The sequence below is a fragment of the Pan troglodytes genome, chromosome 21, assembly GCF_028858775.2.
Source record: "Pan troglodytes isolate AG18354 chromosome 21, NHGRI_mPanTro3-v2.0_pri, whole genome shotgun sequence".
In the NCBI taxonomy this organism is placed as follows: Eukaryota; Metazoa; Chordata; class Mammalia; order Primates; family Hominidae; genus Pan; species Pan troglodytes.
Window position 1 is genome coordinate 51,635,411 of NC_072419.2, and position 24,292 is coordinate 51,659,702.

The window sequence follows — 24,292 nt, forward strand, 5'->3', positions numbered from 1 at the left end:
TCTTGGCTCACCACAACCTTCACCTCCTGCATTCAAGTGATTCTCGTGCCTCAGCCTCACCAGTAGCTGGGACTACAGGCACACATCACCACGCCCAGCTAATTTTTGTATTATTAGTAGAGACGGGGTTTCACCACGTTGGCCAGGCTGGTTTCAAACTCCTGACCTCAAGTGATCTGCCCACCTCGGCCTCCCAAAGTGCTGGGATTATGGGCATGAGCCATCGCACTCAGCCCTAACCATTTAAAAAAGTAGTTGGGTGACATTAAGTACCTTCTCTTTGTACAACCATCATGGATATCCATCTTTAAACTTTTTTTATCCTATGGAATTGGATCTCTGTATTCCATTAAATAATAACTGCCCATTTTTACCTCCCCCAGCCCGTGGCAGCCATCGTTCTACTTCCTGTCCCTATAAATTTGACTACTCTAGGAACCTCATATAAGTGGACTAATACAATATTTGTCTTTTTTTGTGACTGCCTTATTTCACTTAACATGTCTTCCATGTTGTAGCATGTGTCAGAATTTCCTTCTCTTGTCTGGGCACGGTGGCTCGTGCCTGTAATCCTAGCACTTTGGGAGACCGAGGCAGGTGGATCACCTGAGGTCAGGAGTTCGAGACCAGCCTGGCCAACACGGTGAAGCCCCATCTCTACTAAAAGTACCAAAAATAGCCAGGCATGGTGACGGGCACCTATAATCCCAGCTACTTGGGAGGCTGTGGCAGGAGAATCACTTGAACTTGGAGGGTGGAGGTTGCAGTGAGCCAAGATTGTGCTACTTCACTCCAGCCTGGGCAAAAGAACAGCACTCTGTCTCAGAAAAAAAAAAAAAAAAGAATTTCTTTTTAAGGCTGAATAATATTCCATTGTATGTATAGGCCACATTTTCTTTCTCTGTTCATTCATCGATGGACATTTGAGTTTCTTCTGCCTGTTAGCTATTGTGAATAATGCTGCTGTGAACAAAGATATACAAACATCTCTTCAAGGCCTTGCTTTCAGCTTTTGTGTATATACCTAGAAGTGGAATTGTGGAACTGCCGAATCATATGGTAATTCCCTTTTTAATGTTTTGAGGAACCACCACATTGTTTTTCGCAGTGGCTATACCATTTTACATCCCCACCAACCATGTACAAGGATTCCAGTTTCCCTATATCCTTGCCAACACTTGGTATTTTCTGTTTCTTTGATAGTAGCCATCTTAATGGGTGGGAGTTCCACTCTTTTGTTTTATTTCCTCTCATACTTTGTTCTTTAATTTCTTTAGTTAGGTTTACTGGGGTATATTTTATATACAGTAAAATTTACCTTTTTTAGTATACAGTTCTTTAAGTTTTGACAAATGCATACTAGTGTAGAATACCACAGTCAATATATGGAATGGCTTCATAACCCCCCTAAGTTCCCTCAAGCCACCTCTTTGTAGTTAACTCCTCTTCCCACTCCCAGCCCTGGCAACAAACTGATGTGTGTTTTCAGTCTCTATAGCTTTGCCTTTTCCAAAACACCATATAGGTGGAATCATACGGTATGCAGCCCTTTGAATCTGTATTTCTTTCACTTAAGATTTGCACATGTTGGGTATGTCAATAATTTGGGTTTTTTTCATTGTTAGGTAGTATTTCATTCTATAAATATGCCACAGTTTGTATGTGTAATCATTAAAGGACATCTGGGCTAGTTTCTGGTTTTCAGTGATTATGAATAAAGTTACTAAATACATTTGTGTACAGGTTTTTGTGGGAATACAAGTTTTTATTTCACTTGGATACATACTTAGGAGTGGGATTACTGGATCATATGGTAATTATATGTTTAACTTTAGAAGATACTGCCAGAATTTTCCAAAGTGGCTGTACCATTTTATATTTCCACCAGCAATATATTCAAGGTCTAGCTGACTCACATTCTTGGCAGTATTTGGTACTGTTAGATTTTTATTTGTTTGTTTTGTTTTTAGCCACTCTAGTAGGTATGTCATCATATCTTATAGTTGTGTTAGTTTGCATTTCCCTAATGACAAATAATGTTGAACATATTTTCATGTATTTATTTGCCATCTGTCTTTTTTGATGAAGTTTTTGTTCAAGTCTTTTGCCCATTTTTAGGTTGTTTCTTTTAAATATAATTGTGTTGAGTGTTCTTCACTAATTCAGGATCTCTTTATCAGATATATGACTTGCCAGTATTTTCCACTAGCCTGTGGTTTATCTTTTCGTTTTCTTAACTATCTATTTAAGAACAGATTCTTAATTTTGATGAAGTCCAATCACTTTAATCACTTTTTTTTTTTTTTTTTTGAGATGGAGTCTTGCTCTGTCACCCAGGCTGGAGTGCAGTGGCGCTCTCTTGGCTCACTGCCAGCTCCATCTCCCGGGTTCATGCCATTCTCCTGCCTCAGCCTCCTGAGTAGCTGGGATTACAGGCGCCCGCCACCACGCCCAGCTAATTTTTTGTATTTTTAGTAGAGATGGGGTTTCACCATGTTAGCCAGGATGGTCTCGATTTCCTGACCTCGTGATCCACCTGCCTTGGCCTCCCAAAGTGCTGGGATTACAGGCATGAGCCACCACACCTGGCCACTATCACTTTTTTTAAATGGGCTATGCTTTTGGTGTCATATCTAAGAAATATTTGCCTAACCTGAAGTCACAGAGGCTTATGCCTATATTTTCTTCTAAACATTTTATAGTTTTAGTTTTTTTAATTTAGATATTTGATCTATTTTTTAGTTAACTTGTATATAGTCTAAGGTATGGATTAAAGTTCTTCTTTTGCTTATAGATATCCAATTATTCCAACAGGATTTTGTTTTGTTTTGTTCAGAGACAGAGTCTCTCTCTGTTGCCCAGGGTAGAGTGCAGTGTTGCACTCTTAGCTCACTGCAACCTCCGCCTCCTGGGTTCAAGTAATTCTCCTGCCTCAGCCTCCCAAGTAGCTGGGATTACAGATGTGTGCCAACACAGCTGGCTAATTTTTATATTTTTAGTAGAGACAGAGTTTCACCATGTTACCCGGCTGGTCTCGAACTCCTGACCTCAAGTGATCTGCCTGCCTCAGCCTCCCATTGTGTGAGCCACCATGCCCAGCCCCAACATGATTTTTTGAAAAGACTACCTCTCTCCTTTGAATTTTAAAATCAACTTACTGATTTCTACATAAAATCCTACTAGGATTTTGATTCACCTTTGGATTCATTGTTCTGAGTCATTCCTTCCTTTTTCTGTGCATTTGCAGTTGAGTTTTTTTCTCAATCTGCTTCCTGCCTGTAGAATTTTGGGATGCAAAGGCCTCTTTTTACTTTTTAAGATTTTTAAAAAATTTGAAATGATTATAGAGTCAAAGATGTTGCAAAAATAGAAAGGTCCTGTGTACCTTTCTCCCAGTTTCCTCCAGAGGTAACACTGGACAAAGCTAGTACAATATCAAAAGCATAAAATGGGCAGTAGTACAATATACAAACCGTGTTCAGATTGTACCAGTTTTACATGCACTCATTTATGTGTTTCATCACCAAAAGGATCTCTCTTGTGCCATCTATACCTCCCTCCTCCATTCAGTACCTAATCCCTGGAAACCACTAATTTGTTTTTTGTTTTTTTGTTTTTGTTTTTGTTTTTGTTTTTGAGATGGAGTCTCTCTCTGTTGCCCAGGCTGGAGTGCAGTGGCGCAATCTCGGTTCACTGCAACCTCCGCCTCCCACGTTCAAGTGATTCTCCTGCCTCAGCCCCCTGAGTAGCGGGGACTACAGGCGTGTGCCACCATGCCTGGCTAATCTTTTGTATTTTTAGTAGAGGTGGGGTTTCACCATGTTAGCCAAGATGGTCTTGATCTCCCAACCTCAGGTGATCCACCCGCCTCAGCCTCCCAAAGTGCTGGGATTACAGGTGTGAGCCACTGTGCCCAGCCTGAAACCACTAATTTATTATCTACTCTATAATTGTTGTCATTTCAAGAATAGTATATGAATAAAAGCAAGTGAAGGTATTAAAAATGTTGTATGAGTGGAATCATACAGTGTGTGACCTTTTGAAGTTGGCTTTTTTCACTCAGCATAATGCTCTTGAGATCCAAGTTATTGCATGTATCAATAGTACTTTAAAAATCACAGAAAGTTTCAAAAAATATACATAGAGGTTTTGTGTACCCTTTGCTCATTTTCCTCCAATAGGTGGGAAAAGCTTACATACCTTTGGTATAATATCAGAACCATGTATAAATTCAGGTAACCACCATCACAATCAAGTATAGAACTGTTCTGTTATCCCAAGGCTTCCTCATGCTATTCATAGCTACAGTCACCCCTCCTTCCTCTCACCCCAATCCCTAAAAGTCCCACTTCATCTCTATAATTTTGTCATTTTGAAAATATTATATACATGGAATCATATAGTATGTAACCTTTCAAGATTGGCTTTTGTACTGGCTTTTCCATATAATGCCCTTTATATCCACTTAAGTTGTATCAGTAGTTTGTCCCTTTTTTTGCTGAGTGCTATTACATATAACACAGTTTGGCCATTCACCCACTGAAGAATGTTTGTTTCCAATTTAGGGCTATTATGCAGGTTTTTGTCTCCACACATAATTTTCATTTCTCTGGAATAACCTTCAAGGAGTATGAATGCTGCCAAACAATTTTCCAGAACATCAGCAATGTTCATACATTGATACACCTTCTCTGCATTTTGACTTGCTTTTAGAATGGTCACTATTTTATTTTAGCTGTTTTAATAGGTGTGTAATGATATCTTACCATAGTTTTAATTTACATTTCCCTAATGGCTATTGAAGTTTAATACATTTTAGGCCGGGTGCAGTGGTTCATGCCTATAATCCCATCACTTTGGGAGGCTGAGGCGGGTGGATCACTTGAAGTCAGGAGTTCGAGACCAGCCTGGCCAACATGGTGAAACCCCCTCTCTACTAAAAATACAAAAATTAGCCGGGTGTGGTGGCATGCACCTGTAATCCCAGCTACTTGGGAGGCTGAGGGAGGAGAATTGCTTGAACCCAGGAGGTGGAGGTTGCAGGGAGCCAAGATCGTGCCTCTGCACTCTAGCCTGGGCAACAGAGCAAGACTCTGTCTCAAAAACAAACAAACAAATGAACAAACAAACATATTTTAATATGTTTATCTGCCATCTCTGTATCCTCTTTGGTGAAATATCTGTTCACTTCCTTTGCCCATTTTCTAATTAGACTGTTTGGATGTTTGTTCTAGAAAAAGAGTCTTGCTCTGTCACCCAGGTTAGAGTGCAGTGGCATGATCATAGCTCACTGCAGCCTTGAAATCCTGGACCCAAGTGATCCTACCAAGTAGCTAGGACTACCGGCGCTTGCCACCATGCCCAGCTAATTTTTTTTCTTTCAAGACAGGGTCTTGCTGTGTTGCCCAGGCTGGTTTTGAATTCTCCTGGCCTCAAGCCATCTTCCCACCTCGGCCTCCAAAGCACTGGGCACAGGTGTGAGTCACTGTGCCCAACCTGTTTGTCTGTATTTTTACTTTTGAGTTTTGAAAGTTCTTTATATATTCTAGATATGAGTCCTGTGTAAGATGTGTGATTTGCAAGTATTTTCTTTCTAAATTTGTATGTCTTTTATTTCCTTTTCTTCCCTTATTGTACTAGCTAAGACTTCCAGCACTACATTGAATGAAAGTGGTGGGAACAGACATTCTTGCCTTATTTTTGATCTTGAGTGGATATATGACACATATAGTATATGTCACTAACAATGGAGTACCAAAATATATGAGGCAAAAACTGGTAGAACTCCAAGGAGAAATAGACAAATCCCATTATAGTTGAAGACTTCAACGACCCTCTTTCAATAATTGATAAATCAAGTAGGCAGAAAATCAGTAAGTATATATTTTATCTGAATACCACCATCAATCAACTTGATCTACTGGCATTTATAGAGCACTCCATCCAACAATAATAGAATATACATTCTAATACAATAATAATAGAATACACATTCATATCTAGCTCACATGGAGTATTCAAGAGATAGTACATGCTGGGCCACGAAACACACTTGAACAAATGTAAAATGATAGAATCATAAAAAGTATGTTCTCAAACCACAATGGAATTAAACTAGAAACCAATAAGAGAGAGAGCTGGAAAGTCCCCAAGGTATTTCTAGAATAAACAACACACTAGTAGGTAGCACATGGATCAAAAAAAAGTCTCAAGAGAAACTTAAAAATATTTTTAACTAAATTAAAATGAAAAATATAGTTTACCAAATTTGTGGGATGCAGCAAAAGCCATGCTTAGAGGAAAATTTATAGCATTAAATGCATATATTAGAGAAGAAGAAAGATCTAAAGTCAATCTAAGCTTCAGAAAGAAGAAACTAGAGAAATAAGAGCAATTTAAGCTTAAAGTAAGTAGAAGGAAATAATAAAAATCAAAGCAGAAATCAATGAAATTGAAAACCAGAAGATGATAGAGAAAATCAGTGAAACCAAAAGCTGTCTCTTTGAATTATCAATAAAATTAACAGATCTCTAGCCAGGTTAACCAATTTTTTTTAGAAAAAGAAAGATACAAATTACCAATATTAGAAATTTGTTTGTTTGTTTGTTTGTTTTTGAGATGGAGTCTCATTCTGTTGCCCAGGCTGGAGTGCAGTGGCGTGATCTTGGATCACTGCAACCTCCGCCTCCTGGGTTCAAGTGATTCTCCTGCCTCAGCCTCCCGAGTAGCTAGGATTACAGGCACATGCTACCACACCCGTCTAATTTTGTACTTTTAGTAGAGGCAGGGTTTCACCATTTTGGCCACGCTGGTCTCGAACACCTGACCTCAGGTGATCCACCCACCTTGGCCTCCTAAAGTATTGAGATTACAGGTGTGAGCCACCGCGTCCAGCCCACATGTATTATTTAGAAATGTGGTGGGATTTTTGGATTAATAGAAGTGTATTTAAGCAGGAATACATAAAATCATCATTGCTAGACTTAATATGAGATGTTAAATGTTTAATCCAATTTTTCTTCCTGGATAAGCTTTTCTTTCCTTTCCCTACCGGATCCGATTCCACATAGAGCTACTGGATGAGTATTTGATAATGGGTCTGAAATTGGGATAGACATGTGCTGATCTTACACAAGTCCAACAAATTAAGCCAAGATGTTTGATGAGCCCTCAATGAATCATCATTGGTTAGGGTCATTGTGCTGAATAAGTACCCCTGTTTAAACCCAGATTTATGGCCAAATGCTCAGGTTGCAGTTTGTGGAGGTATGTCATATTCAGCTGGATTGAGGGTCATGGGCAGAGGGGCCAGGTATGATGGAGTATACTTTGGGAGAGTCATCTTGGTGACCCAGTGCACAACTGCGCCTCTTGACTCATGTATTATTCAGAAATGTGGTGTTTAATTTCCATATGTTTGGAGATTTACCTATTATCTTTTTGTTATTGATTTCTAGTTTGATTTCATTGTGATCTCAGAACACATGCTGTGCGATTTTGATTTTCAAAAATTCCTTGAGGCCGGGAGCAGTGGTTCATGCCTGTAATCCCAAGTCTCTTGGATGCCACGGTAGGAGGATCACTTGAGGATAGGAGTTGAAGGCTGCCGTAAGCCATGATCGGCACCACTGCACTCCAGCCTGGGCAATAGAGCAAGATGCTGTCTCTTTTAAAAAATTTTTTTTAGTTGACTTTTATTCTGTGACTTAAGATATAGTCTTGGTGAGTGTTCCATAAGCATTTCAAAAGAATGTGAATCTTGTTATTGTTATGTGAAGTACTGTCTAAATATTAATTAGATTCTTTTGGTTGATGGCTTTTTAAAGTTCTTATACATCCTTGCTGCTTTCCTGTCTAGTGTTTCTTTTTTTTTTTTGAGACAGAGTCTTGCTCTGTCATCCAGGGTGGAGTGCAGTGGCACAATCTCGGCTCACTGCAGCCTCCGCCTCCCGGGTTCAAGCAATTCTCCTGCCTTAGCCTCCCGAGTAGCTGGGATTACAGGCGCCCGCCACCACACCTGGCTAATTTTTATATTTAGTAGAGACAGGGTTTCACCATGTTGGCCAGGCTGGTCTTGAACTCCTGACCTTAGGTGATCCACCCGCCTTGGCCTCCCAAAATGTTGGGATTACAGGTGTGAGCCACCATGCCCACCCTTCTGTCTAGTATTTCTATCAAGTGTTGAGAGAGATGTGTTGAAGTCTCCAACTTTAATAGTAGATGTCTATTTTTTTTTTCAGTTCTACCAATTTTTGTTTCATAGATTTTTAAGATGTGTTGTTTGGTATGTACACATGTATGATTGCTATGTCTTCTTTGTGATTTGACCCATTTAATGTCTTTTTTTGGCCCTGGTGATTTTCTTTGCTCAGCAGTCTATTTCATCTGATATTGAAATTGCTAACTCTGCTTTCTTTTAATTAATCTTTGTATGGTGTATCTTTTTTCATCCTTTTATGTTCAGTCTACCTATGTCATATTTGAAGTGAGTTTCTTGTAGAGAGCTTATTTTGGGTCATTTTTTTCACTCTGTTTTGCCAGTCTCAGAGTTATAAAGTATATTTATAGACTACTGGCAGTTAATGCAATTATTTGTTAGGGTTTAAGCCTGCCATTTGATTGTTTTCTTTTTGTTCCCTCTGCTTTTCATTCTTCTATTTCTCTACTCTTCCTATGGGTTAAACAGTTTTTAGAATTCCATTTTTTTTAATCTATGGTGAAGTTTTTTTTTTTAAATGTATCTCTTTGTGTAGGTTTTTTAGTGGCTGCTTTCTATATTACATCATACATAACATAATCTATGACCATCTACTGGTATCGACACTTTTGCCACTTTGAGTGAGGGATAGAAGCCTGACCTCTATTTAGGTCCCTTTACCCTTCTCCTTTCATAATGTAATTGTCTTAAATATCTTCATTACATAAATTGAATCCACATCAGACCATGTTATATAATTTCTGTTTTAGCCATCAAACATAATTTAGAAAATGCAAGTGAAGAAGGATAGCCCATCATATTTACCCATATTTTTATTATTTCCATTGTTCTTTCTTCACTCCTGATGTTTCGGGTTTTCTTCTTTCATCATTTCCTTTATGTTTGGAGAACTTCCTTTAGCCATTCTTTTACGGTACAGCAGGTCCTCAAATAATGTTATTTTGTTTAACGTCATTTCTTTATAATGTTGATGAGAAAAAAAAACAACAACTGATTCCCAGCCATGGCCACTGTGGGTGTAGAGTTTGCACATTCTCGTCATGTCTGTGTGGGTTTTCTCTGGGCACTCCAATTTCCTCCCACATCCAAGAGATGTGCACATTAGGTTAATTGGTGTATCTAAATTATCTAAATTATCCAAGTATGAGTGAGGGGTGTGTGTGTGTGCGTGCACGCATTCTGTGATGGAATGGCATCCTTTCCAGGGTGCCTTGCACCCTGAGCTGCCAGAATAAGATTCAGCCACCCAGGACCCTGAAATGGAATAAGCAGGTTGGAAATGAAGAATAAGTGAATACAAATTATTGTAAAATAAAAATTTGTAAAGTATATAATAATCATACAAATGCATAACAGTAAATAATTTGGTATAAGAGCACTCAGCCAGCCTGCCATATTTATTATTGTTTTTGAACTGCATGGTGGTAGGAGATACTCCTTACAATTTTTGCTCTGCAAAGATTTATTCCTTGGTTTAACTCACCACCATGATGACTGCTGTCACTCACTGCTTATACTAATCCAGCATGACCTCACTTTAATTACATCACCAACAGGTGAGTAAATAATGAACTTCCTTGTTTTATTAATCTTTCTTAAATGTATGTATAGCTCACATTTATTTTAATGTTTAATACTAGATGTGTCTGGGCATTTATTTAGAAGCGTGGTATTGTTTTTGTGACCAGAAGTATGCTGTATGGACTTACCTTGTTAATATCAATTAGTCTATGATAAACTTGGTTTCATTATACATCATTTTGGTTAAAGTTGCAGTTTCCAAGAAACTATTGATGACATTAAGGACTTACTATAGTTCTTCAGTTAACAAATTATGTTAGTTTTTCCTTCATTTGAGAATGTCTTGACTTTCATACCTGAAGGATTTTTTCACTTTGCTTAGCATTCTGGGTTGACAGTTTTTTCTTTCAGTACTTAAACATATTGTGCCACTTCTTTCTGGCTTTCACGGTTTCTGATGAGAAATCTGCTGCAATTTAAATTGTTGCTCTTTTATTGGTAAGGTTAATTTCTCTGCAACTGCTTTCAAGACTTTAGTTTTCAGAAATTTGTTTATGGTGTGTCTTGTATGGATTTCTTTGGTTTATCATGCTTGGGGTTTAGTCAGCTTCTTGAATCTGTGTGTGTATGTCTTTCATCAAATTTGGGAAACTTTCAGCTTTATTTCTTTGAACACATTTTTAGCTCCACCTTCTTTTTTTCTCTTCACCTAGGACTCCCATGACACAAATGTTAAATCTTTTGTTATAATCTTCCATGTTCCTGAAGCTTTGTTCTCTCTCTCTCTCTCTCATCTCTCCCTTCTTCCCTCCCTCCCTTGCTTCCATTCTTCCTTCTTTCCTTTCTTTTTAATCCAATTTCTCTCTTTTTCAGAGTGGGTAATTTCTACTGTTTTATCTTCAAATTCACTGATTCTTTCGTAGGTTGTCTTGTATTAGTCTTCTCAGGCTGCACATAACAAAACCACAGACTGGATGTCTTAAATAATATACATTTATTTATCCTAGTTCTGGAGGCTGGAAGTCCAAGATCAAGGTGACAGCAAGATAGATTGATTCTGAGGCCTCCTCTCATGGCTTGTAAGCATCTACCATCTCGTTGTGTGTTCACGTGACATCTTTGTGTGCACACACAGAGTTCACTGGTATCTCTCGTATAAAGATACTCATCGGATCAGAGTCCTACCCTTATGACCTCACTTAACCTTATTGCTTCCATAGAGTCCCCATCTCCAAATACAACCACACTGGATTAAGACTTCAACATATGAATGAGGTGAGGGAGGACACCAACATTCTGTCCATTACATATTTCTGTCCTATTGAACCCATCTGGTGAGTTTTAAACAATTTTTGGCTACTGTATTAGTTTCCTAGGGCTTCTGTATTAAAGGACCACAAACTTTGTGCCTTAAAACAACAGAAATTTATTCTCTAACAATATGGGGGCCAAAAGTCCAAAATGAAGATATTGGCAGGGTTGGTTCCTTCTGGAAGCTCAGAGGGAGAATCTGTTCCATGCTTCTCTCCTTGTTTCTGATGGTGGGGAGCAATCTTTGTTGTTACTTGGCTTGTAGACACATCATTCTAATGTCTGCCCCATCTCCACCTGTTCTCCTCTGTGTGCCTCTCTGTGTCTTCATATAGCGTTTTTATAAGGACATCAATCATTGGATTTAGGGGTTATACTAATCCAGTATGACCTCACTTTAATTACATCTGGAAAGACCCTATTTCCAAATAAAGGTACATTCTGAGGTTAGTTCTGGGTGTCTTTTTTCCTGAGATTTTCTTTTTTTTCCAATTATTTAAGAATATTTGTAAGTGCTTTCTTGTTGAAGCATTTTTGTAGTCCCTCTTTTGAAATCCTTGTCAGCTAATTCCAACAAACTGTGTTAGGATCTGTTGATTGTGTTTTCTTGTTCAAGTTGAGATTTTCCTGATTCTTGGCATGGTGAGTTATTTTCACTTATAATCTGGTCATTTTGGATATTATGTTATGAGATCTTATTTACATCTTCTGTTTAACAGGCCTCTGCTGAAACTGGTAGTCCAGCCTTGTTACATGGCCTCCATTGACACCTCCCCATAGGGAAAAGGGAGGGTTGCTCTATTATTGCTGGAAGAGGTGGAAATCTAGGCTCCACAGTTGTCCTCCTTTACATTGTAGGGAAAGGAATGGAGCCTTGCTACTACTGGATGGGGATAGCAGCACAGGTTCTCCACATGGCCTCCACGAATATCATGGAGGTGATGGGGAGAGGCACTTAGTTAATGCTGGGCAGTGATGAAAACCCAGGCTTCCCACTCAGCCTTTTCTGACACCACCTGGAGGTGAGTGGGAGGAATGTTTTGTTATCACCAAAGATTAAAGTCTAGCTTTTCCCTCTACCTGTGCTAATGGAGTTTGGGAGGAAGTTCCCCCCTCCCACCCCTGAGATTTTGCTGGAGGCATTCAATATCAAAAGGCTTTTGGAGTCTGGCACGGTGGCTCACGCCTGTAATCCCAGCACTTTGGGAGGCCGAGGCAGGTAGATCACTTGAGGTCAGGAGTTTGAGACCAGCCTGGCCAAAAAGGTGAAACCCCACCTCTACTAAAAATAGAAAAAATTAACCGGACGTGGTGGCACATGCCTGTAGTCCCAGCTACTTGGGAGGCTGAGGCAGGAGGATCACTTGAGTTTAGGAGGCGGAGGTTGCCATGAGCTGAGATTATGCCACTGCACTCCAACCTGTGTGACAGAGTGAGACTCCATTTCAAAAAAAAAAAAAAAAAAAAAAAAGGGAGGATTTGTCTTGCTAGGGTGCCCCTTCCCCAGTCCTTTGACAAGAGAGAGCAATCTTTTCATGGGAACATTTTTGTCTGTACCTGTGGCATTTCCAGGTTGTAGGCTTTGGAAAAGGAAAAATCCAGGGACTCACTTCTGTATCATTCCTCCAATACTGAGATTTCAGGCTGTTCTGCCTTCTTATGCTTGTTTTATATATAATTCCCAGCATTGTAAATGTATATAGTGGCAGAGATAGAAAGGAATACATCTCCTCTATCTTGTCCAAAACTAGAAATCCTCTTTTTTAAAATTTTTATTATTATTTTTTGAGACGGAGTCTCACTCTGTCACCCAGGCTGGAGTGCAGTGGTGCAATCTCCCCTCAGTGCAACCTCCAGCCCCCAGGTTCAAGAGATTCTCGTGCCTCAGCCTCCCGAGTGGCTAGGATTACAGGTGTGCACCACCACACCCAGCTAATTTTTGTATATTTAGTAGAGGCGAGGTTTCACCATGTTGGCCAGGCTGGTCTTGAACTCCTGACCTCAGGTGATCTGCCCACGTTGGCCTCCCAAAGTGCTGGGATTATAGGCATGAGCCATCCTGCCTGGCCGAAATCCTCTTTTTATTTGTACTCTTTTTATCCCTGCAAATCCAAGGTGATGTTTTTGGATATATAATCCTTTTTAAAACTTGTGGGTCACTTTGAATCTTATTCAATATTACTCTGTTAGACAAAAGACATGCCCACAGATTTCTTTGCAATAAGCCCTTCTCTACTCTAGGCTTCTGCTGAGATGGCTAAGAGACAACAATCAGCCGTAAGATTTCCAGAATCACTATTGTTTTGATTTGGAGGATCTGTGAGACATATCCATAATTTGTTTAGACTCTTTAAATATGACTGAATAGTATTCTGAGGCACTGCCTTAAGTCTTTCTGAGATGTTAACAAAATATTTTACATTAATATTCTTTTTTTTTTTTTTTTTTTGAGACAGGGTCTTGCTCTGTCGCCCAGGCTGGAGTGCAGTGGTATGATCTCGGCTCACTGCAACCTCCGCCTCCCAGTTTCAAGTGATTATCCTGCCTCTGCAGTAGCTGGAATTATAGGCATGTGCCACCACGCCCAGCTAATTTTTTGTATTTTTAGTAGAGATGGGCTTTTACCATGTTGGCCAGGCTGTACATTAATATTCTCAGTTTCATATTTGGACCAGGCTTTCCTGGCAGTGCCCTGTATTTGAGTTTTGCTAGGAAGCCATTTTTAAATTTTACTATCATCTGCTATTTGGAGAGGATAAGCATTTTCTAAATCATGAAGTCTTAGCTCTTTCATGTTTAACATTCTTTCCTTTTAAAAAGTTCAGCGTTTTTCAACTCGAGCCCTATTGATATTTCAGCTAGGATAATTATTTGATGTGTGTGTGTTTGGTGGGGGGATTGGGGTGGTTTGAGGGGGGCTGCCTTATACATTGTAGGATGTTTAACAGCATCCTTGGCCTCTGCCAACTAGATGGCAGTAGCAACCTCCCCAGCTTTGACATCTAAAAATGCCTCCAGACATTGCCAAATATCCCTTGGGAGGCAGTGTCACTCTCACTGGAGAGCTCTTGCTTTAGTTTATCCCTTTGCTCCTCCCTTTCACTATAGGCAGCAAGAAGAAAGCAGGTGGCGCCTTTAACATTTTGCTTGGAAATTGCTTTACTCAGATCATCAAATTCATTAGGCACATTTTCTGTTTTCCACTTTATTGAAGGCAACAGGGTTGCTAATTTTTGTGTCACAGTATAGTTTCCAATAGTATTTACTTCACTTGTCTGGGTATGGTGGCTCGTGCCTGTAATCCCAGCACTTTGGGAGGCCGAGGCAGGTGGATCACCTGAGGTCAGGAGTTCTGGACCAGTCTAAACAACATGGTGAAACCCCACCTCTACTAAAAAAAGCCAGGTGTGATGGCATGCACCTGTAATCCCAGCTACTTGGGAGGCTGAGGCAGGAGAATCACCTGAACCTGGGAGGCAGAAGTTGCAGTGAGCTGAGATCAACAAGAGCAACACTCTGTCAAAAACAAAACAAAAAAACAACAAAAAAAACCCCAAAAAACAAAAAAACAGAAAAACAGTATTTACTTCACTTTCCTGCATACCCTCACTGCACCTTATCTAAGGGCCGAGGCTTCTTTAACAGCTTCTTCAAGGCGCTTTAGGTTTTTACTACACTCTTGTCAAAGTCCAATTCTAATGCCACTCCTGCATATGAGAGTACTGTTACAGCAGTACTTTACCCAGTACCAAAATCTTTCTTTTCCCCTTTAAAAATTTTTTTCTTTATATGTTCCAATGAACAGATTTTTAATATGTTACCTATTGCTGCATAATAAACTATCCCAGAATTTAGCATCTTAAAACAAGAAGTATTTACTATCTCAAAGTGCTTGAGTATCAGGAATCCAGGAGTGGTTTAACTGAGTGGTTCTGCCTAAGTTTCCCATGAGGTTTCAGTCAAACTGCTGGCCAGGGCTGTAATTATCCCAAGATTTTACTAGGGCAATTTTATCAATTTCCATACTCAATCATGTGGTTGCTGGCAGGCCTCAGCCTTCACGGGCTCTTGGCCGGAAGCTTCCTTTCCTTGCCATGTGGGCTTCTCTATAGTGGCTGTTGACAAAATGGCAGCTTGCTTCTCCCAGAGTGAGTGACCCCAAAAATAGAGTACACACTAAAGACAGAAGCTGTAGTCTTTTTTTTTTAATTTGAATTTTAGAAGTGACATACCATCATTTCTGGCATATCCTGTGGGTCACATAGGTAAACTAATGGTGGCAGGAGGCAGACAGGTTCCTAGGTGGGAAGGGGTGGGTCCTTGGTGAAACCCCACCTTCAAGCCAGGGATGACCTGAAGCCTGACAGCCAGGCCGCCAGTTCTGTGTGGAGTCCACTACCTAAAGTGAGAACTTCCTTGATGCCTTTTGGCCAATCAGATGGTGCTTTTTCCTGACCCGGCCAGATTCATGGACTCGTTGGTACTACCTGCCTGCAGATAGGAGCTACCCACTTTGGGTCTCCTCTCCTCTGAGAGCTGTTTGGTCACCCGATAAAGCTGTTCTCTGCCTTGCTCACCTTCCAGTTGTCTGTGTAACCTCATTCTTCACGGATGCTGGTCAAGAACTCAGGACCTGCCAAATGCGGGAGTAAAAGCAGCTGTAACACTTTCCTGGCCGGCTCGCTGAGCTGCAGGTGGGAGCTAAAGGGGCTGTAACACGTTCCTGGCTAGCTCGCTGAGGTGCAGGTGGTGACACATTCCTGAACTGCTGGAGTGAAGAGTGGAGACCCTTCTGGAGGCCCAGACCTCGGGATTCTCCGAGCCAGAGCGGTAACACACTAGTTCTCCTGCCCTCTGCCAGCGCCAGGCTGCCACCCCATGCAACAGGAAGCAGTGGCGGGGCCAGGCCAGCCCAGGAGCCACAGGCCGGAGCAGGGTGGCAGGACTGAAAGAGCAGTAACACAAATGGGCTGAAACTCCACCCCCTGAAATACAGCACCCCCACCTCGCTGAGCTGCTGCCGGTGATGAGAAAGAGAGAAGAGCTGCAGCCCTTCTGGGGGCCCAGATCTCGGGGCTCCCTGAGGCAGGGCTGTGACATGCTGTAACACCCTCTTTGGGGCTCTGCAGTTCCTGGTGTCTCAGAGCTTTCAGGTGCCACTGCGTTCCCCTGGTCCAGACGCTGGTGCCTACAGCAGAGGTCGCTTGGGGTAGGTCTGGTCCAGCCAGAGCCTTGCATGGAGCTGGTGCCTGTGCCAGTGCCTGGAGCTGCTCACGTGGCTGCGGCAGCTTGTGTGCCTGGCTCTGTGTGGTGACTGGACCTCACGCTTGCTCACACACCCCCCCACCACTCCATGCCTGGCTTACCCTTGGTAGGCATGGGATCCGGGCTGGTAGCACTAGCCAAGCACAGCCTGCCAGGTGAGTGGGCAGAATGGGTGGGCACAAGCAAAACTCCAGCAGAGGCACCACCAGCCACAGAGGTTTTGCACTGACAAAGTGACACCCAAAGGATCCCGTGACATAACCTTGGTACAGTGTAGGAGAGGACTGCCCAGATGTACATGATAGGTGGTAAGGAACATTGGGAGGTGTTTTGTGGCTGACTGTGGCTACAAAAATTTCCATTTTATTCCATCCAATATGTTTTTCTTTTTTTCTTTTTCCTTTTTTTTGTTTTAGAGTCTCGCTCTGTTGCCCAGGCTGGAGTACAATGGCGTGATCTCGGCTCACTGCAAACTCCGCCTCCCAAGTTCAAGTGATTCTCCTGCATCAGCCTCCCAAGTAGCTAGGATTACAGATGCATGCTACCATGTCTGGCTGATTTTGGTATTTTTAGTAGAGACGGGGTTTCACCATGTTGGCCAGGCTGGTCTCGAACTTCTGACCTCAAGTGATCCACCCATCTCAGCCTCCCAAAGTGTTGGAATTACAGGCATGAGCCACTGCACCTGGCTGTTTCTTCTTCTTTCTTTTTTCTTCTTCTTTCTTCTTTTTTCTTCGTCTTCCTCCTCCTCTTCTTTCTTCTTCTTCTTCGACTGAGTCTCGCTCTATCACCCAGGCTGGAATGCAGTGGCATGATCTAGGCTCACTGCAACCTCCGCCTCCTGGATTCAAGTGATTCTTGTGCCTCAGCCTCCCAAGTAGCTGGGATTAGAGGCACCCACCACCACGCCCAGCTAATTTTTGTATTTTTAGTAGAGACGGGGTTTCACCATGTTGGCCAGGCTGGTCTTGAACTCCTGACCTCGAGTGATCCGCCTGCCTCGGCCTCCCAAAGTGCTGAGATTACAGGCGTGAGCCACCACACCCGGCCTATTTTATTATTTTTTTGAGATGGGGTTTCACTCTGTTACCTGGGCTACAGTGCCGTGGTGTGATCTCGGTTCACTGCAGCCTTGACCTCCCAGGCTCAAGCGATTTTCTTGCCTCAGCCTCATGAGTAGCTGGGACTACAGGCATGCACCACCATGCCTGGCTAATTTTTGTATATTTTGTAGAGATGAAGTTTCTGCCAATGTTGCCCAGGCTGGTCTCAAACTTGTGGGCTCAAGCGATCCTCCCAGCTAGTCTCCCAAAATGCTGAGACTACAGGCATGAGCTGCTGTGCCTGGTTCAACACTTTTGTTTTTTTTTTTTTTGAGACAGGGTCTCGCTCAGTTGCCCAGGCTGGAGTGCGGTGGTGGCATCTCAGCTCACTGCAACCTCCACTTCCCAGGATCAAGTTATCCTCCTACCTCAGGCCTCCAAATAGCTGGGAATACAGGCATGAGCCACCATGCCCAGCTAATTTTTATATTTTTTGTAGAGACGAGGTTTTGTCATGTTGCCCAGGCTGGTCTCAAATTCAAGGTCAAGCGATCCACCTGCCTCAGCCTCCCAAAGTGCTAGGATTACAGGCCTGAGCCAGTGTACCCAGCCGTGTATTTTCTAATATCCCTTGGACTTCATCTTTGACTCATGTTTTATTTTGAAGTATTGGGACTGTTTTTCAGTTATCTTTCTGTTATTATTTCTATTTAATTCTGTTATGGTCATACAACATAATTTAAATTCTTCTAAATTTGTTGAGGATTGTTTTTGTTGCCCAGAATATGATGAATCTCTCATTGAATGTTGTATGTGCAGTTGAAAAGAATGTTTATTCTGCTGTTGGTGGGTAAAGTGTCATGAATATAATTAGGAGAAATTAATGATAGTGTTAAGGTTTTCTATATCCTTGCTTTTTTGGTCTACTTATTTTATTGATTATTGAGAGAGAAGGGTTGAATTATCTAGGTGCAATATAGATTTTTTCTGTTTCTTATTTCAGGTCTACTGGTTTTTACTTCATATATTTTTGAAGCTCTGTTGTTAGTATATACACTCTTATGACTGTTAAGTCTTCTTGGTGAATTGAACCTTTTATTATTAAATAATACCACTTTTCATCCCTGGTAATAGTCCTTCTTAAATCTACTTTGTCTGATATTAATAATGTCACTCCAACTTGCTTGGTTTCATGTTTGTATGGTGTGTCTTATTCCATTCATTTTTTTTTTTAGGGATCCAATTCCTCTACACATCCTTTTACTTTTAACCCATATATTTCTTTATATTTAAAGTGGGTCTTGTGGACAACATATTATTGCCTCTTACTTTGCTCCCAATCTGCTAATTTGTCTTTTAATTGATTGTCTTTTTACTGATACACTGGATTAAAATCTATCACCTTGTTATTTGTTTTCTAATCTTGCATCTGTGCTTTTTTTCTTTTTTCTTCCTTGATTTGGATTATGTTTTGAAAAGGAAAACTCCCAATCTCATGGGTGCTGCAAGTAGACAAGATGTATTGCATCTGATTGAAATAGTTTATTATTCATAGCACAACAAACAGTGTGAACATCAGCATAGTTGTATTCGTTCCCCTGGTCCTACATTCAACAGATGATGCAGTGAGCCCAGATGCATGGTATTCACACAGTGGGTTTGCATTGTAGCTGAGGGACCTAGGCCCAGCACTTTTTATTTTATTTTATTTTATTAATTAATTAATTTATTTGAGACAGGGTCTCACTGTGTTGCTTAGGCTGCTCTCGAATTCCTGGGCTCAAGTGATCCTCCTGCCTCAGCCTCTCAAAGTGCTGGGATTACAAGCATGAGCCACCATGCCTGGTCCCAGGACATTTTTATAGCAAGCAGTAAGCAAGCCTGCCTTGGTCTGAGAAATGATCTCACCTCTCAAAACTCTAGCTGTACTAACAATCCTGAACAAGGACCCAGGTGAAAGAGAGGTCTGGGCCTTGTGATCTTGACATACTCAGCAAGACACGTTGGACACAAGTGGCCTAGGGAGGAAGCCTCCCAACATTAGAAAAAATTATTATATGTACTTGTTTTCATGTTCAACAGTCATTTTAAAAAATAAATTTTATTGTATATGTTTAAGGTATACAACATGATGTTATGGAATACATAGATATAGTAAAGTGATTACTATAGTGAAGCAAACGAACATATCCATCATCTCACATAGTTACCTATTCCGGCATTTTTATGATTCCATTTTCTATTATTGGCTTGTTACTTACACCTCTCTAAAAAATTTTTTTTAGTGGTTGCTATTGAATTTACTATATCTTTAATCAGTCTATCTTCAAATAATGTTATACCACTTCTTATATATCATAAGGACCCTTTAACAGCATATTTCCCATTCCTCCATCTCCTCATTTTTACTGTTGTTATTGTCATACATTTCACTTTTATATATGCTATGAGGCCACAATGCATTGCTTTAGTAAAGCAGTTACCTTTTAAAGTGAGTAAAAATGAGAAACAATGTCTCTTATATTTACCTTTATTCTATCTGTTTCCAGAGATCATCATTTCTTTATGTAGATCCAAGTTTCTCTCAGGTATCATATTTCTTCTGCTTACAGAACGTCCACTGGTAATGAATTTTCTCTCTCTCTCTCTTTTTTTTTTTTTTTTGATCTGAAAAAGTGTATTTCCTTCATGTTTGAAAGATGTATTTGCTAGGTATAGAATTCTGGATTGGCAGTTTTTTGTCTTTCAGCATTTTAAAGATATGACTCTATTATCTTCTGGTTATATAATTTCTGATGAGAAGTCTTCTGTAATTCTTTGTTCCTCTGTAGGGAGTGTGCCTTTTTCCTCTAGATGCCTTCAATATTTTCTCTTTATCTTTGGTTTTCAGCAATTTGAATATGATATATTAGGTTGTGTTTGCATGTGCTTCTTTGTTGTGTTTGTATATTGGCATTTAATCTTTTCTGGATTCTGTGAGTTTCTTGGCTCTGTGGTTTGATATCTTTCATTATTTTTGGAAAATTATTAGCTATTATATCTACAAATAAATATTGTATCTACATATATATATATATTTTTTTCTCTGTTTCTTCTCCTTCTGGGATGTGAATCACTTATATGTTAGCGCTTGGATATTTGTTCTGGTTTTTGTTTGTTTGTTTCACTCTTTTCTTTTTCTGTTTCAATTTGAGTATTCTCTATTGACCTATCTTCAAGTTCACTGGTTATTTCCTCAGCTATGTCAAGTTTACTGATTGATATAGTTTGGTTGTGTCACCACCCAAATCTCATCTTGAATTGTGGTTCCCATAATCCCCACGTGTCATGGGAGAGACCAGGTGGAGATAATTGAATCATGAGGGTGGTTCCCCCATCCTGTTCTCATGATAGTGAGTTAGTTCTCACAAGATCTGATGGTTTTATAAGGGGCTTCCTCCTTCCCCAGGCACTTCTCCTTGCTGCTGCCACATGAAGAAGGACGTGTTTGCTTCCCCTTCCACCATGATTGTAAGTTTCCTGAGGCCTCCTCAGCCCTTTGGAACAGTGAGTCAATTAAACCTCTTTTCTTTGTAAACTACCCAGTCTCAGGTATGTGCTTATAGCAGTGTGAGAACAGACTAATACAGTAAACTGGTATTGGTAGAATGAGGTGCAACTATAAAGATACCTGATAATGTGGAAGCAGCTTTGGAACTGGGTAACAGATAGAGGTTAGAACAGTTTGGAGGGCTCAGAAGAAGAAGGAAAGTGTGGGAAAATGTGGAACTTCCTAAAGTCTTAGAGGGCTCAGAAGACAGGAAAATGTGAGAAGGTTTGGAACTTCCTAGAGACTGTTGAATGGCTTTGACCAAAATGCTAATAGTGATATGAACAATGAAATCTAGGATGAGGTGGTCTCAGATGGAAATGAGGAACTAGCTGGGAACTGGAGTAAACTTCACTTTTGCAATGCAAAGAGACTGGTGGCATTTTACCCCTGCCCTAGAGATCTGTAGAACTTTGAACTTGAGAGAGATGATTTAGGGTATCTGGCAGGAGAAATTTCTAAGTGGCATAGCGTTCAAGAGGAAGCAGAGAATAAACTTTTGGAAAATTTGCAGCCTGATGATGTGATAGAAAAGAAAAACCCATTTTTTTCTGGGAGAAATTCAAGCCCCTTACAGAAATTTGCATAAGTAACAAGGAGACAAATGTTAATCACCAAGACAATGGGGAAAATGTCTCCAGGGCATATCAGAGACCTACACAGCAGCCCCTCCCATCATAGGCCCAGAGGCCTAGGAGGGAAAAATGATTTCCTGGGCCAGGTCCAGTGCTCCCTTGCTGTATGCTGCCTCAGGACTTGGTGCCCTGCATCCCAGCCACTCAAGCCATGGCAAAAAGGGGCCAAGGACAGCTCGGGCTATTGCTTCAGAGGGTGCAAGCCCCAAGCCTTGGCAGCTTCCGTGAGGTATTGGGCCAGCAGGTGTGCAGAATGCAAGAATTGAGGTTTGGGAACCTCCGCCTAGATTTCAGAGGTTGTATGGAAATGCGTGGATGTCCAGGCAGAAGTCTGCTGCAGGGGTGGAGCCCTCATGGAGAACCTCTGCTAGGGCAGTGCGGAAGGGAAATGTGGGGTCAGATCCTACACACAGAGTCCCCACTGGGGCATTGCTTATGGAGCCGTGAGAAGAGGGCCACTGTCCTCCAGAGCCCCGAATGGTAGATCCACCAACAACTTGCACTGAGTGTCTGGAAAAGTTGCAGACACGCAATGGCAGCCATGAAAGCAGCAGGGAGGGGGTCTCTACCCTGCAAAGCCACAGGGGTGGAGCTGCCCAGGGCTGTGGGAGCCCACCTCTTGCATCAGTGTGACCTGGATATGAGACCTGGAATCAAAGGATATTATTTTGGAGCTTTCAGGTTTAGTGACTGTCCTATTGGATTTCAGACTTGCATGGGGCCTGTAGCCCCTTTGTTTGGGCCAATTTACCCCTTCAATTTCTCCTATTTAGAATGAGGGTATTTACCCAATGCCTATAACCCCATTATATCTAGGAAGTAATTAACTTGCTTTTAATTTTATAGGCTCTTAGGTGGAAGGGACTTGCCTTGTCTCAGAAGAGTCTTTGGCCTTGGACTTTTGGGTTAATACTGGAATGAGTTAAGACTTTGGAGGACTGTTGGAAGCACATAATTGTGTTTTGAATTGTGAGGACATGAGATTTGGGAGGGGCTGGGGCAAAATTATATGGTTTGACTGTGTCCCCACCCAAATCTCATCTTGAATTGTGGTTCCCATAATCCCCACGTCATGGAAAGGACCAGGTGAAGACAGTTGAATCATGGGGGTGGTTTCCCCCATCCTTTTCTTGTGATAGTGAGTTACTTCTCATGAGATCTGATGGTTTTATAAGGGGCTTCCCCCTTCGCTGGGCACTTCTTGCTGCTGCCATGCAAAGAAGGACGTGCTTGCTTCCCCTTCTGCCATGATTGTAAGTTTCCTAAGGCCTCCCCAGCCCTGTGGAACTGTGAGTTAATTAAACATCTCTCATTTATAAATTACCCAGTCTCAGGTGTGTCTTTGTAGTAGCGTGAGAAAGGACTAGTATACTGATAAGCCTGTCAACAGCATTCTTCAAATCTGTTATATGTATGTGTTTTTTCTTATTTCTAGCATTTCTCTATGTCTCTTTTTTTGTAGTCTTCATATTTCTGCAAAAATTCCCCTTTTGTTCTTTCATATTGTCTACATTTTCCACAAGAGCCTTTCATATTCACGTATTACTTATAGTTGTCTTAAGTTCTGTGTCAGATAACTACAGCATCTGCATCTTGCACCTGGTCTTGCTTTCTCTCTCTCTCTCTCTTTCTCTTTCTCTTTCTCTCTTTAATATAGAAACAGGGCCTTACGATATTGCCCAGGCTGGTCTTCAGACTCCTGGCCTCAAGCATTCCATCTGCCTTGGCATTCCAAAGTGCTGGATTATAGGTATAAGCCACCACACCTGGCCTGCTTTGTCTCTTGACAGTAGGTTTTTTTGGTATTTTAAAATTTATGTGTGTGTGTGTGTGTTGTAATTTTTGTTTGTTTGTTTTTGAGATACAGTTTCACTTTTGCCAACCAGACTGGAGTGCAATGGTGCGATCTTGGCTCACTGCAACCTCTGCTTCCCAGGTTCAAGCGATTCTCCTGCCTGAGCCTCCCAAATAGCTGGGATTACAGGCACCCACCACCATGCCCAGCTAATTTTTGTATTTTCAGTAAAGATGGGATTTCACTGTGTTGGCCAGGCTGGTCTCGAACTCCTGACATCAGGTGATCCATCCACCTTGGCCTCCCAAAGTGTTGAGATTAGAGGCGTGAGCCACTGCGCCCAGCCTGTGTTGTAATTTTTTATTGAATTTTGGACACAGTGTTTATAATAGCAAGGACTGAGTTCATTATTATTTATGCCTGGAAATTGTCGTATCTCTTCTTCTCTTAGGCCATTAGTGTGGGGGATTCAGTCAGTTTTTTCAGGAGTTGAATTAGGTTTGAGTTTTGTTGTTTCTATGATTACTTCAGTGTCTATATCTCCTACAAATTTTATGTAGTCATGCTAGCTATATTGGGTCTTTAGTAATTCCATAAAAATTTTGGCCTGGCATGTTGGCTTACACCCATAATCCCAGCACTTTGAGAGGCTGGAGCAGGAGGATCACTTGAGGCCAGGAGTTTGAGACCAGCTTAGACAACATAGCAAGACCCTATCTCTAACAAAAAAAAATAATAATAATAAAATAAAATTAGCCATGTGTGGTGATGTGCATTTGTAGTCCTAGATACTTGGGAGACTGAAGTGGGAGGATACCTTGAGCTTAGTGAGTCATGACTGCACTACTGTGCTTCAGCCTCTGGACAGTGTGAGACCTTGTCTCTGAAAAATAAAAACATAAACATTAGCTGAAC

General features: G+C 41.1%; 1 protein-coding gene across 1 annotated transcript in view; it reads left to right on the forward strand.

The window, feature by feature from the left end:
• SYS1 (SYS1 golgi trafficking protein) overlaps positions 1–21,040 on the forward strand; it is a 39,068-nt gene extending 18,028 nt beyond the window's left edge. Inside the window, exon 4 of the mRNA XM_054674271.2 lies at positions 20,807–21,040. Within this exon, the coding sequence (XP_054530246.1) occupies positions 20,807–20,963 (157 nt within the window). The 3' untranslated portion in view covers positions 20,964–21,040. The remainder of the gene's footprint in view (positions 1–20,806) is intronic.
• The last annotated feature ends 3,252 nt before the right edge of the window (positions 21,041–24,292 follow it).